Source organism: Bacidia gigantensis (assembly GCF_019456465.1).
Source record: "Bacidia gigantensis strain McMullin 20006 chromosome Unknown contig_246, whole genome shotgun sequence".
NCBI classification, from domain to species: Eukaryota; Fungi; Ascomycota; class Lecanoromycetes; order Lecanorales; family Ramalinaceae; genus Bacidia; species Bacidia gigantensis.
In genome coordinates, this window is record NW_025408602.1 from 1538653 (window position 1) to 1553011 (window position 14359).

The following is a 14359-nucleotide window of genomic DNA, read 5'->3' on the forward strand; positions in this document are numbered from 1 at the left end:
GTCCACCGGCAGCCGTTGAGTGTGTCAGCAGATGTACAGACGAGACGAGACCAGTGCCAATAGTCTGAGGATATATTCATAAGCAGCACTGCAAGCAAAACAAGCATGGGGGTATTCGCAGGTGAGAAATGGGCGGCGTATGTGCCCTAATAGCGCGGAGATTCTCCTCCGGGAAGCCGAAAGTCAAAATTTTTTGATATAAGGGAAAATCGCAAATATAGATGATGATGCAGATCCGCCATGGCACCACATCTTTCAAACTGGTAAGGCAGCGAAGCTCAAGCAGCTACCGGAAACCTTTATGCCTTGCATCATTGGATAATTGTGGGGTCTGCGCACATTCGAACCATCCTGCAGGGTGGCCATACAATTCACCGCATTATTCTTGCAAAGTATCGCCCCCTTTCATCTCACCAAGCTGGGCATCACAGGACCCGGCTAGTGGACCCTTCTTTGGATTCCGAGTGCGCGTCAGGTCAACTTCGCTCCCCGTGTATCCAAGTAAGATGTCGGCCCAAAGTATACATGCTTCTTCGGCCCCGAACACCCGCCTATCTCCTTCCTCGCTCCCCGCGGACTCTTCTTCACCGGCAGTATGGGAAAGGCTGAGTACTTGGGCCTCGGAAAACAAGCCTCTAGTATACACAATTGCTGGGGTAGCCATTGTGGGGTCTGGGGTAGGGGCGGTGTATTATTACTCCCGGTCTGGCGACGGTTCACATGGCGGCCGGGTACAAGAGAAGAAACAGAAATTGAGCAAGAGTCAGAGGCGGAAAGCCAAACAGGAGAAGGAGAGCGCACAGGTTTCTTCGGCCTCGCAGCCGGCCTCAGAAACGCCGAAAGATCCACAGCGAGTCGCCACAGTTCAACCAGATCCGCTCGAAGGGATACCGCCCGTAGACGAGTCTACGGTTGACTCATTATCGTCGGAGGTGAGTTTGCCCTGACCCCTTCAAAGTATCGCTCCTAGGGCTAAATCTCACAATAGGAAAGAGAGGACTATGCACAAAGATTGAAGCTTGCTGGGAACAAAGCGTACGGTGATCGAAATTACAATGAGGCAATAGAGCTATATGGTAAGGCCATATTGTGTAAACCTAACCCAATCTTCTACTCCAATCGAGCGGCATGCTACAACGCTCTGGGCGAGTGGGAAAAGGTGGTGGAAGACACCACTGCTGCTGTCAGTATCGATAATCAATACGTGAAGGCGTTGAACAGGAGAGCAAATGCATACGAACACCTGAAACAATATAACGAAGCTCTACTGGACTACACAGCAAGCTGTATAATTGATCAATTTCGAAATGATCAGAGCGCGCAGAGCGTGGAGCGGTTGTTGAAGCTGGTCGCAGAAGCCAAGGGCAAGACAATCCTAGCTGAGAAAGAAAAACGCCTCCCCAGCCCAACGTTTGTCACCAATTATCTTCGGAGTTTCCGACCAAAGTCACCTCCTACAGGCTTGGAAGAGAGCGCTGAAATAGATGAGCAAAGCGGCAAAGGCCAGCTGCGCGCAGGGCTGGTTGCGATGGGTAAAGAGACAGGAGAAGGTTACGAGGCTGCCGCGGCTGCGTTCGACAAGGCCTTAGACTTGGGCGAGCTCGGTGATTACGAAGGATTTGCATACAATATGCGAGGTACATTCAAGTACCTTCGCGGTGAGAACAATGCTGCACTAGAAGACCTATCGAAAAGTGTTGAGATACAACCATCTTTGACCCAAAGCTACATAAAACGGGCGAGTATGCATCTAGAGCTAGGACAAAGGGATGCAGCTGCAAACGATTTCGACGAAGCGATGGCTCGCCAGTCTGATGATCCGGACATCTACTACCATCGAGCGCAGCTGAACTTCATTTTGAACGAGTTTGCTGAGGCTGCCAAGGATTATCAGAAATCAATTGATCTGGACTCCAATTTCATTTTCTCGCATATACAACTCGGCGTTACTCAGTATAAAATGGGGTCGATAGCATCGTCGATGGCGACCTTTAGGCGATGCGTCAAGAATTTTTCAAAGGTTCCTGACGTATACAATTACTATGGAGAACTCCTACTCGATCAACAGAAGTATCAGGAGGCGGTTGACAAGTTTGACACTGCCGTAGAAATGGAAAGACAAACAAAGCCGCTCAACATGAACGTGCTACCTTTAATCAACAAGGCGCTTGCAATGTTTCAGTGGAAGACCGACTTTGAAGAAGCTGAGAAGCTCTGTCAGAAGGCCTTGATAAGTGAGTCTCGGTTATGCTGCGTATGAGCGCACTTGAGCTGACGTTTCCTTCAGTTGACCCAGAGTGCGACATAGCTGTTGCAACTATGGCTCAGCTGCTATTGCAGCAAGGCAAGGTTACAGAAGCCTTGAAATACTTCGAGAGAGCTGCCGAACTCTCCAGAACGGAGGGAGAAATCGTCAATGCTTTATCGTACGCGGAAGCGACGAGGACACAGCTTGAAGTACAGCAACGCTACCCACATTTGGCTGAAAGACTCCAGGCGATGGGAGGTAATTTGCAAGCTGGGGCAGCCATGCGGTAATAATGTGATAGCTATCTTGTAACAAATACTCCACTTCGCGTTACAGTCAGAACGACATTACATTGAGTGGCATTTGATCAGAGTCACTGTCTTTGTATCTGTTCCTACAATATAGCCTACGATTTTGCGTTAGTAGAAACAATATGAGCCGCCATGGTCAATCAACAGCATTACAAGAAAAGTTTCGACATGCGGAATGTTAGCAAGACCTAAGTCGTAGACGGAGTTAAGCGGAGTCGAAAAAAGACCCGTCAGCGACCCGAGAAATATTGACCTCATTTTTCCCGGCTCCATGTATTATCCGCTCCTGCAACCTGCGTGGTCTTCGCATGCCATGCTCTATCTATCGTACATCGAGGTGTTGTGTCTGGGGCCTAGACATCCATGACTCACAGTATAGGTAGACTTACAATTTCTTGCGGCACTGGTGCCCTGCTCAGTCCCCGGGTCGAGCGCCCTCCGACGCCACCAAATTCTTCCAAAACTGGTCACTCGCCAGGTGACAGGAAAGGATGGGAGCTCCGCGAAGGAAACCACTTATCAAGAGTAGGAGGGTGGTGGAGGACGAAGGAGAAGAGGAGGAGGGTTCCGCAGCAGCAGCTGTAGAGGAAGACTCGCTGAGTGAGGGCTCGATAATCAGCGATGCCGACGACGATGCAGACGGAGAGGGAAGTGACGAAAGTGAGCTAGACGCATCTCGAGAGGAAGTCATAAGGCCTACCCCGTTACAGAATGGCCATCATGAGAAAAGCGAGCAGGTGGCCCCTGAGCAGGCACCAGATGCGACAGGTACGGCGCTTTTGAACACTTCGAAAGATACTGAGGCCATGATGAATGGTCTCAAGATATCCGATAATGCAGAGACTGAGGGTGTAGATTTTGATGATTTGGCACAGCATCAACGTGAAGAATCAGGTATCTCCCATCAAGAGAGTGCGATCGACAGGAGACGGAGAGAACACGAGGAGTACAGAAAGAAGAGAGATGCAGATCCTGCGTTTGTGCCTAACCGTGGTGGATTCTTCATGCATGATCATCGATCAGCCGGACCTGGGCAAAATGGCTTTCGACCATTCGGTAGGGGGCAAATGAGAGGGCGTGGAGCATTTCGAGGTCCTTTCCAAGAATCCAGGTAAGCACTCTCGCTGATCAGAACATACCAAAATCTGCAAATTGACCTTTCACCGCAGAGTTACCCAATACTCAGGACCAGCTGATGCCCCTTGGGCCCACGACTTGCATGATAGTGTCACAAAACCTGACACAACACAGTCAAATATACAATCCGCAGGCCCAGACAAGGCTTCGAATACTTCGTATGGGCAGTTGACTGCAGCATCGCCCGGCCCTTCAGGACCTCCCAACCGCACATTCTCCACAACGACTCGACTCGGCGAAGTGCAGGTGAGAATCCTGCTGCAAGGCATGTCAGAATCAAAAATTATATCCGGTGTGTCAAGAAATTCCCACACGCGTCTTCCACAACACCGCCCGCCATTGCGACGTGATAAGCCAGTACGTGTATCGATACCACATATGCAGATAAAGTTCATCTTTCCTGCCATGGATCGATCTTTCATCTTCATCCCAAGAGCACTCAGGCCTCATCAACAAGGATTTGGAAGGCCACGTGCAAGGGGCAGTTTTGGACCTGGTATAATCGGTTTCGACCCTCTATCAAGTAAAAGGACAAGTGCGTATGGTGGCAGTGCCTACTCACCAAGCATAGCGCTCAGTCGAAGATCATCTCTCGCTCGAGAAGTATCGTTCCCCGGCATGACTCCTCCGAATCCACTTAATCTGCCTCAGCAAAGTACAATGATCTTGGATGCTAGCAAGCCTGTTGTACGGTTGCCACCTGCTTCTGAGCAGCAACAGCAGGTAGCAGGTGGCTCCCCGTCCGTCACTTTGCCGCAACTTCCAGCACACCTGGAACAACAGAGACCAGCATTCCAGGAGAATCGAACAGAAGACCTCCCAATGCACCATCCGAAACCCGAAAGATCCCTTCAAGTTGCTGGTATCGAGTCCCCAGCTGTGATGGAGTTTAATCCACCTGCTGTACAGCAGCAACCGTTCCATCAGCAAATGCCGATGCAGATGGCACCTCAAGCTATGCCTATGGGTGCGCTGCAGCCTCAACACTCAAGACATCCATCACATCCAAGTCATACCTCTGGTGGAACGCCTTTGCCTCAGATACCGGAAGCTGCAATTCATGCCCAGCCATTCCAGCCCTATCCATTCGCACCTCCGCAGCACTTCTATCCTCAGCCGTACCAGCCTCAGATGTATTATTATCCACCGTCAGAACAGGGCGGTGGATCTCCCGCCGCAGCTCCACCCTTTGTTCCGGGTCAACAATATTTCTACCCAATGCCTATGATGCCGCCGCCACCGCCGCCGCCGCCACCGCCTCAGGCATCGCAACAAACGGAGCCGGTCCCACAATCTGGCACTGTTGCTCACGAGGCCGGAGGTATGGTCTACTACTACGACCCTTCAGAGCTTGCTGCCTCTACAGAGGCCTCTGCCGGATATTCAACGATGTATGTTACGGCCCCGCCAGCAACTACGATGGAGGGCGTGATGCCCCCACCTTTTTACCCACCGCCTCAGGCATTCTACCCACCTCAGCAATAATTGATTTCAATGGGAAAGCGGGAGTTTGTCTGTCAGTGTGCTTTTAGTGTCAGAGTTTTTCAGCGTGTCCAAGCATTTGTGAGCTGGTGGAGCTTTCAAGTCTACGGTTTCATCATCTTCTACGCTGTTACACCGGGGAGTGTAATTCAATGCGTTGGGTTCAGAGAAGGGAAAATCTAGAATTCATGCATGGACTCGATATCCCCGCGGAGGGATAGAGAGGGTTCAGGACTTGACATTTGACTCATTTTCTTGTGTAGTATAGTTGGTATTTGAATACATAAGGCTTTAAACTTTGAGTACTTGATATCTTGTGTCCCTTCCATTCTAATTATTAATCAGGGAAGACCCTTCATCAGTACGTTAAAGAGACATTATCAAATAAAGGATCGACTCGAGTAGGAAGCTGCAGGCAAGTGGCCGAGGGGCCCTCGGTCCGCCTAAAAGGCGGGGCCGAAAATTGCCAAGATTTTAGTGCGCCTCCCAGGCTCCAAAGAGCTTCGTCCCCAACCCTCATCAGCTTCACTCCTCGTCATCCACCTCACCCCAACCTTCTGTGCGAAGGGCACATCTATAGCTATTCCTACACCCATCACTGCCTTCTAATATTGACCCAACAGCTCACTTGAATAGCACAGCAGCAACATTCTAGTCTCCACCGCCGCTGGCCATTTTCATCGCCTTATCAGTCATCATGGCGAGTCATCATACAACTCTGTCAAATGACACTCCTGTAGCCGTCAAAACCACCATAATTGGCAAAGACGATCATAGAAAGTTCAAGCTCACTCTGAAGGATCTGGGGCCATCTGTGCTACCAGAGAAAGTTCGTAGAATCTTCCCTACATTGCAGCCTGATCCTTAGATGAGTTGCATGATGATTTCATCAACTGTGAACTTGATCGTGTTAGCTGATACATGTTGTACTGTATAGCTCCGCCACCTCCTCTCTATTGATCCGACCAAAGATGCGGTCTTCGAGCGGTATTCGGACAGCTCAGCTTCCTTTATTACACTTGATAGCAGCAATCAACAGGTCTACAAACAACTATTCCGTGCCGCCAAAGCCAAGGGCAAGCTTCGCCTTAGAGTCACCATTGTTGACAAGCCAAGCCAAAACCACAGCGTGTCGGAAACACCAACAGGTGCCTCTGAGCGTCTGCCAAGCCGTTCTTATGTCCACCCCTATGTATCCGAGACCCTGTTGGATCAGAGTCCGAGCTCTCGCATATCTATGTTAGAAGATTTCAAGACCTTGTCTGCCGCTCCCTCGACAATCACCTTGACCCCCTTCACCCAAGTTTCCGCCGAGAGTCAAAAGGAGACCAAACCTCACCCGTGTTATTGGCCCATCTCGGACGACAAAGGTTTCTCTGAAGCTACAAAAGCCAAGTTTGAGAAGAAGTCTTCAGAACCTCAAGCAAACAAGGAGAGAAAATTAGAGAATGACGGAGAAGCGGAAGCTCCGGTGCCTCGCTTCTTTTCTGCTCGCGGGCAATGTCTGGCAAATCTTGCCAATGTTCAACAAAAACACGCTGCTGAGCGCAACGCATCGAAGTGTCCTATGTCTTCTAACTTCTTCCTTTCTTGCAATCGGTGCGATAACTCAATTCCTGATACTCACTGGCATTGTGGGGTCTGTGAAAAGGGCGACTTCGATCTGTGTCTTGCATGCGTCCAGAAAGGTTCTATGTGCGACAACGACAAGCACTGGCTTATAAAACGCTTTTTCAAGAATGGTGAGATCACGAACAGCACGACCGAAACACTTGGACCTAAGGGTTACTCGGGTGGCGTGCCAGGAGCTTTTGCATCTGAAGCGAAGAACCTGTATGAACAAGCTGAACGTACATGCAATGCTTGCGTCCAAAGTATGAAATTGATCCCCTTCTCCGTCAAGACCGAAATGACTGACTCCAGCAGTCTTCCCTGAGGCCAAATTCGTAACTTGCACTCTTTGTGACGACTATGACCTCTGCCTAACATGCCATATCGTTAACAAACATGGTCACAACCCTGGTCATGGTTTTAAGCCTGCAACGAAAGAAGTAGAACTCAATTCTTTGGCATCTAAGCTACTAAAGCCAGGCCGCGACATCCGTCACGCTGCTATTTGTGACGGTTGCGACCAAGTAAGTACACTTCTTGACTTTCAGGCAATGCTTGACTAATAATACCAGAGCATTTATGGTATCCGTCACAAGTGCCTCAAATGCCCTGACTGGGATTTCTGTGGTCAGTGCTTCCTTGAATCCTATAAGACTCATCCAGGCCATCGCTTTGCTTCACTCCAGGAGCCAATCCCGCACAACAACCGGTATGCTCAGGAGCACTTCGGTATCAGCTGCGATGGACCTTTGTGTGAGGGCCAAGGAGGTTATATTATGGGCGATCGCTATAAGTGCGCCGTCTGTAACGACACCGACTTCTGCGCTAGATGTGAGGCATTCCCAACTCTGAAGCACAATCGCACCCATCCTCTACTCAAGTTCAAAACACCTGTGCGTAATGTATCCGTTAGCACGTATGGTGAGAAGGCGAGTGGGGAGTCCATGCGCCCTATGGGCGACCAAGCTGCCCATGTAAGCTCCAAATCCACTGAGACCACACCGCTTGCACGTTCGGCCAATGCTGCGACCCAAGTCCAACCAACAACCGAAGTCAAATTATCCAAAAGACAGGTGATGGAGAAGAAGCCTGCACGTATTGTCAACAGAGCTCAACGCTCATCTTGGATGCCTCCTCATTTGCAGGCTCATTTTGTCCGGGATACAGTGGCTGATGGTTCTATCGTCGCGCCTAATACCCAATTCACACAGACATGGACACTCCAAAACGTTGGTCAACTCCCATGGCCTGCTGGATGCAGCGTCGCCTTTGTTGGGGGTGATAGCATGCTTGACGTTGAGTCAAATCATCCCAGCTCCATTGAACAGCTTCGAAACGCCATGAGTACCAATACGGTTGATCGCCTTGTTGAGGCTGGGGAGCTGATTGACTTCTCTGTCTCGATGCGTACTCCCGAGCGCGAAGGAAAAGCGATATCCTACTGGCGTCTCAAAGCTGCTGATGGAACGCCTTTCGGCCATAAGCTCTGGTGTGATGTCACTGTTCAGAAACCCGCGAAGCAGGAGGAAGCCATCGAGCCAAAATTGGAAGCTGAGACTGTGGAGCTCAAGCCAGATCCAGAGGTCAAAGTGGAAGAGGAACAACCCAAGAGCAGTCAAATGATCTTCCCGGTTCTGGACAAGGAGTCTCCTGTCTCCAGCAAGCACGAGGCCGAAACCTCATCTACTACCGTCGCCACTGCTGCCACACTCTCGCCCGCCGAGCAGGACCTGCTCGAAGACGTCGAGAGCCTTGAACTTGATGATAACGATGATGAGAGCAGTGAGGAAGGTTTCCTAACGGACGAAGAGTACGAGCTCATTGCTTCCGGTGACGAGCTGGAGGTAGCGAAGAACGGAAAGAAATGACTGTCTGGCTATTGTTTTTAATATGGCCGAGCTTAATTCCAGTCAAGCTCTCAACGATAGGAAATGCTGGAGATTACGAGCCTGGAGTTGTAGGCAGATACTATGCATGCATGCAAGGTAGGAGCTAGGCTGATATTCCCTTTCATCTCTGCAAAGTATTACTTGAATCTGTGGACGTAGGTCTATGGCATGTCGAGACGGTCCTCTCATTCAATTTCCTGGCTTTTAGTATGGATGTATGCTATTTCAAAATTCAATATTATAACACAAGAATCGACCTTTTGCTACGTGATGTTAACAACTGACACATCATAAATGATAAAGATCTTTCCGATTTCCCCCTGTCTTTTGCCGACTACGCACTTCAAGCGTACCTTTCCCCCAGATTTTATGTCCAACTGGGCTCTAGTCTTTTCCTGTCAACATCGATAATACACGCAGCGATTTAGTCCACAAGATAACAAACTTTACCATTACTACTAGCTAGAATGATGCTTTGTCAAGCGGCGATTGCTGAGAACATTGGCTTTTTAGCTTCCCTGGCAACCATCCTCTGGGTATCTACTGTCAACATTGCAACGGTGACACAAATCGGAAAATTGGCATACGAGTCATGAGACCCCTGTCACGGCGCTGGTCATGTGGTTAATGTATGGTAGGTGGTTGCACGGTCGTTCACTCTCTAGTCGGCGTTGTTGTGTGCAATCATTTCCTCTTGCCATGTTTGGATTGTTGCCTGAGTACCTCATTATCATTAGTAAAATTTGACCACGAGTTTTTGCAACTTCCATTCTTTCATCATCGCAACGATAGCATTCCTAAAACGAAGCTCTTCTACTATTCATACTTGAATTGTCGCGTACATCCTCTAAATTAATCCAGACACTATTAGCTACGCTGCTTTCAATACCCTGTCTTTCTTCATTCCCGAGGCAGCTACGCCATGGCTGCCGGACACCAGAGGGTGAACCTTCACGTCAACAAGAAGTACAAACCATCAGGATCCAAGTCTTAGTGAGTATACGCGTTGCACAGCAATAAGTACTGAGTTTGCTGATTCAAACTGCAGCGTCTACCTCCTGAACAAGTACAAATTCACGCCTACTAAAGATGGACCTTACTTCGTTAGCAACAAAGCTCAAACGCAGGGAAAACATGGAGAACAAAAGGCTATCGGTGGACACACCACTGTGTCAAGAGTTCTGAAGAAGAAGCTTGACTCAAACCACAGTGGAGAGGTGCCTGCCGATGACCAGCAGAACGATTCTTTGTACCTCTGCCCTGTAAAGATCGGTACTCCAGAGCAGACCTTTAAGCTTGATTTTGACACTGGCTCAGCGGATCTTTGGGTGAAGATGCTCTCCCTCCCTCGTTTCATTCAGTAAGCTAACCCCAAGTCAGATATGGTCCACGGAACTACCCAAGAGCACCACCGACAAGTACAAAGGTCAACACTCCATTTTTGACTCTTCAAAGTCGAGCACATTCAAACGCATCAGTTCCACATGGCAAATTTCCTACGGAGATGGCTCCACGGCTTCCGGTGACTGTGGTACTGATACTATCAACCTTGGCGGTATTAAGATCAATACCCAATGTATCGAACTGGCTAAGAAGCTATCTGACCAATTTGCTTCTGGACCCGGCGACGGCCTTCTTGGGCTTGCATTCGGCGCAATTAACACTGTTCGGCCAACCCCTTGTAAGACGCCAGTCGAAAACATGATCGAACAGTCGGATATTCCTAAAGATGCTGAGCTTTTTACCTGCTACCTCTCAAATTACAGCCATCCAGATGACGCGCCCTTCTTCACTTTCGGCTACATTGATAGTGATGCTCTTGGTCAGTGTAGCTCTAAGTCTCGCACTCGTATCATCCGCTAATCTTATATTCATTACAGGAGGAAAATCACCCTACTACGCACCCATTGACAACTCGCAAGGCTTCTGGCAATTCCAGTCTCCTTCTGCTGTTGTTGCTGGCAAAACCATTCAACGGAAAGGTAATACTGCCATTGCTGACACTGGCACAACGCTAGCCCTAGTCGATGACAACCTCTGCCAGGCCATTTACCAAACCATCCCCGGCGCCAAATATGACTCGTTCCAACAGGGTTACATATTCCCGTCGAATACTGCAGTTGACAAGCTACCCGACGTTAGTTTTGCCGTTGGAGGCAAACAGTTTGGTGTTCATAAAGAAGATCTGGGCTTTGCGGATGCTGGCAATGGATTCACCTACGGGGGTATTCAGAGCTGTGGAGATCTGCCATTTGATATCTTGGGAGATGTCTGGTTGAAGGGGTCTTATGTGGTAAGGTCTCCTTTCTTTCCAAGTCGATATGTCTGGCTAGAAAGGGATAGAGTGTAGCTTGATGAGTATAAGCGCTAACGGAAAAACAGATCTTTGACCAGGGCAATAAGAGAATTGGGGCTGTTCAGAGAAAGGTTTATGGTTCATGAGCAGCAGTTCAGGTCGATGCTGAGGCTGAAGTTTCTGCGGAAGCAATTGTAAAAGAGTTAGAGACTTTGGCCTGTGGATTGGGGCATGGGCTTATATGATAGGCTGGGTCAGCAAGGCACTGAAATGAAAGAACTAGCACTGGTTTGAAAACGCAGCTTAGGCAGAACAACGAGCGCTCAATCCTCACCAAAAGCTCTCTCATATTTCTTGCAGTGCTTTGAGATTCGAGATCTACTGCATTTGCAGTTGGGCTCAAGATTATAACAATGACTAGCTATGGCAAATTGCAAGGGCATCAGGAGGCCTCTTGTTGAAGTCGTGATGGATAGGGTTGGTCAATAATTGATGTCGTAACATGCTTGTTTCCCACACGAATCCAACTCCATACTGGCTTGGCAAGGCTGATCTGACCAAAAGAAAAACTCTACCCGATATCAATCAGAATTCAAGTAGTCTGAATGTTTGGTAAAAGATACACATTTTCCCTGAGAGCACCCTCAACCCTCTACAAGGGTGATGAAAAGGGGCAGATTGAGCCCAATTTCGTGGTCCATACCGTAGTTTTGTGCAATTGTGATAGAATATACGCGTGCGAGAGGCCTTACGCATATTTCATCATAAACACGCATTTTCAAAAATTTGCCCACTGGACGGCACGACCGTGAACTCCAACGTGGATTGTTGAATGGCCTTTAATTCAACGTCAAGCATTCATTTTCTCACTTGAATTACAACAAAAGCGCGAAGACTGTGCCTTTCTAGCATCATCTCAAAGTCAACATGGCAGCTTTCCCTGCAGTGGACCATGCCGAGCAAAGTCCACCGCCAGATTTAGCAGCTGTCAAACGACCTTACCGTTCATACAAGTGAGCTGACTACTCGCAATAAAGGTCTAGCGATACTGATTTTGCGCGCAGGAAAAAGTTCTTGAAATTGAGACATCACTTTAGGGAAAAGATGAGGGACAGCAACACCCTCTACGATGACGAGCAGCACGCAAAACAGATCGCGCGACGGTTGCAGGAAGAAAATGAGTATGTCGCCGTTTGAACCCGTGAACTTGAACAAGGCTCAATTGTACCAATAGCTGCCTGCTCGAGCTCCTACTTGATGTAAATGACTCAGGAAGGGTCCCGGCTCATCTGCGCTACGACCTTCGCAGCCCTGCGCCTGGCGAGTCGGACGTCCCTGAGCTTATGTCGGACCATGACCCACCATCCCCAGGACAGGTGCAGCAAGCGTACGCCGCCCTTCAAGAGTTTAGAGCAGAGCAGCCGCCTGGTGTTCCAGACCCTCAAGAGACAGAAAACCAGCTTTCAGCTATAATTAACCATCAGCCGAGTTTCAAAAGTCTTTCCAAAACGAGCCACAGCACGTTAGATGTTGTGCCTACAGAGCTCGTGCCCGAGCTCAGCGAGGAAATGCCTACGGGCTTACTGACGCCTACTCATGAAGAAGAGCATATAGCTTCTGTCGATGCATACCTCGAAATGCCCCATCCGATAGAACAGCCTCTCCCACCCAAACAAAGACCCACTGAGCGCGAGCGCGAGCGAGAAATACAACTCAAGAATCCAATGTCTGTCTACAATTGGCTATCGCATCATCGTCCCAAGGTACTAGAGGACGATCGAGGGGACATCAACCACGATAAACCGCCTAAAGTACCTCGCAGATCTCCTCCCAAAGCTTCCTCTTCCACTCCAGGCGCTACGAGGTCTGGTGTGAAGCGAGAAAAAGCGGGTTCACAATTAGCAAAGCCCGAGGAGGAGGTCCTAGATGAGGATGGCTCGGTGATCGCTGGCTTCGTGGAAGAGTCAGGCATGCCTAAGAAAAGAAAACGGGGTCAGGATGATGATGCGTACAGACCAAAGGGCGGTGGGAGTAAGAAACGGAAGAGAGCCTCTACCAAGAACAGTAGTGGTCATGGGGATTCTGGTGCCAGAAAGTCTGAAATGGAGGATGCCATGGATTGAGTCTTGATTTACACGAATTTCTGACTACAATTTGATATTTTCGGCTCAAGTCATTGACAGATCATACTGCTACTAATTTCTTTTCAATGGGATCATTCATGGTCCTCTGATGGCGTTACGATTCTATGTCGCCGAAGACGAAAGCCTCTTCATTAGTCTTTGCTGCTGAGTCGCATCGACATTCAAGGGATTAGACAAGCTGAGTATCGCTCTGTTCGGTTCACCTCTCGTGCAATTTAAATACCAGCGATTGTTTCCGAACACACGAGTTAATGATGGAAAGAAGCTTTCAGCTGTCATTTGTCTCACACTACCATAAATACACCCAGATCATTCGAGCACATTAAACCAAGAACAGAAGAAACATCACCGCCACCGACCCCCGCTCATTCATTCATTCATAAAAATAATAAAGCGCCGCATACGGCACCTCAATATCCCCAGCCTGCGCGCACGTCTTCGCCGGTTTCCCTCCCACAGTATTCACCCTATATACCTGATCAACTCCCTCACTTCCCCCCGCATCCACCAATTTCAACCAAGGCACCGCATTCTCCATGTCGAGCTCTGCACCAGGCACCTTCTTCGCGGCCAAATCGCCCTCCTTGCCGAGATGAAAACACGGCACGCCGAGCGCATTGAAGATATGATTCCCGAGAATGTCGGCCGCGCCCTTAATGACTTCTGGGTCTGTAGCCATGGCTTTCTGCGGCACTAATGGCAAGAAGGGGGAGAGCCAGGGTAGGAAGGGCGAAAGGTCGAAGAGGACGGCTTTGGCGCCTACTTGCACTGGGGATGGAGTGGTTTCGTTGCAAGTGTAGTTTTGGGTGCCGAGGCCGAGGGTTATGGCTTTTAGGGTTCCTGAGGGGGAGGGAAGCGTGGCGGTGCCATTTGTGAGGGGCACGGTCAGGGTGCTGATGTCGAAGGGGGAGTCCGAGGAGCGGGTGGTTTTGGGGTAAGGTTTGCGCTCTTGGGAGTGGTGGGGGAGGGAGGTTGTGGTGAGGGTGAAGATGAGGGCTGTGAGGATCGCGAGGAGTGGGGTTCGTTGAGGGAGGAACATTGTTGTTGTTGTGGTCTCGATGAGACCGTCTCTGACTGGGGAAGACTGAGGGGTATTGTTGCAGAGGTTTGGACGAGGAAAGAGGCGGTCAGGACACCAGTGTCTTCAGAATTAGAAGTGATACAGGCGAATTGAACGGAGGATCAAAAAGCATGAGGGTGAAGCTATACAGTGCTGATGCGCATTGTGGCACGTTCTTCTT

General features: G+C 49.4%; 6 protein-coding genes across 6 annotated transcripts; 5 read left to right on the top strand and 1 right to left on the bottom strand.

Annotated features, from left to right (window-relative positions):
* Positions 1 to 506: 506 nt before the first annotated feature.
* On the top strand, positions 507 to 2538 carry TOM70 (TOM (translocase of outer membrane) complex component; the record flags this gene model as incomplete). Its single annotated transcript, XM_044814616.1, has 3 exons — positions 507 to 932; positions 989 to 2234; positions 2288 to 2538. 3 exons carry the CDS (start codon positions 507 to 509, stop codon positions 2536 to 2538), a joined length of 1923 nt encoding a protein of 640 aa, XP_044668766.1.
* Positions 2539 to 3050: 512 nt separating this feature from the next.
* On the top strand, positions 3051 to 5181 carry KY384_006121 (uncharacterized protein; the record flags this gene model as incomplete). Its single annotated transcript, XM_044814617.1, has 2 exons — positions 3051 to 3670; positions 3729 to 5181. 2 exons carry the CDS (start codon positions 3051 to 3053, stop codon positions 5179 to 5181), a joined length of 2073 nt encoding a protein of 690 aa, XP_044668767.1.
* A 694-nt stretch (positions 5182 to 5875) lies between these two features.
* KY384_006122 (uncharacterized protein) lies at positions 5876 to 8657 on the top strand (the record flags this gene model as incomplete). The annotated part of the gene is made up of 4 exons (XM_044814618.1): positions 5876 to 6007; positions 6116 to 7052; positions 7105 to 7313; positions 7362 to 8657. The coding sequence occupies 4 exons, from the start codon at positions 5876 to 5878 to the stop codon at positions 8655 to 8657; spliced, it is 2574 nt and encodes an 857-aa protein (XP_044668768.1).
* A 943-nt stretch (positions 8658 to 9600) lies between these two features.
* Positions 9601 to 11028, top strand: KY384_006123 (uncharacterized protein; the record flags this gene model as incomplete). Its single annotated transcript, XM_044814619.1, is given in 4 exon segments — positions 9601 to 9671; positions 9727 to 10038; positions 10055 to 10500; positions 10559 to 11028. 4 exon segments carry the CDS (start codon positions 9601 to 9603, stop codon positions 11026 to 11028), a joined length of 1299 nt encoding a protein of 432 aa, XP_044668769.1.
* Positions 11029 to 11901: 873 nt separating this feature from the next.
* KY384_006124 (uncharacterized protein) lies at positions 11902 to 13097 on the top strand (the record flags this gene model as incomplete). The annotated part of the gene is made up of 3 exons (XM_044814620.1): positions 11902 to 11987; positions 12039 to 12155; positions 12209 to 13097. The coding sequence occupies 3 exons, from the start codon at positions 11902 to 11904 to the stop codon at positions 13095 to 13097; spliced, it is 1092 nt and encodes a 363-aa protein (XP_044668770.1).
* A 394-nt stretch (positions 13098 to 13491) lies between these two features.
* Positions 13492 to 14157, bottom strand: KY384_006125 (uncharacterized protein; the record flags this gene model as incomplete). The annotated part of the gene is made up of 1 exon (XM_044814621.1): positions 13492 to 14157. One exon carries the CDS (start codon positions 14155 to 14157, stop codon positions 13492 to 13494), a length of 666 nt encoding a protein of 221 aa, XP_044668771.1.
* Between the last annotated feature and the right edge of the window lie 202 nt (positions 14158 to 14359).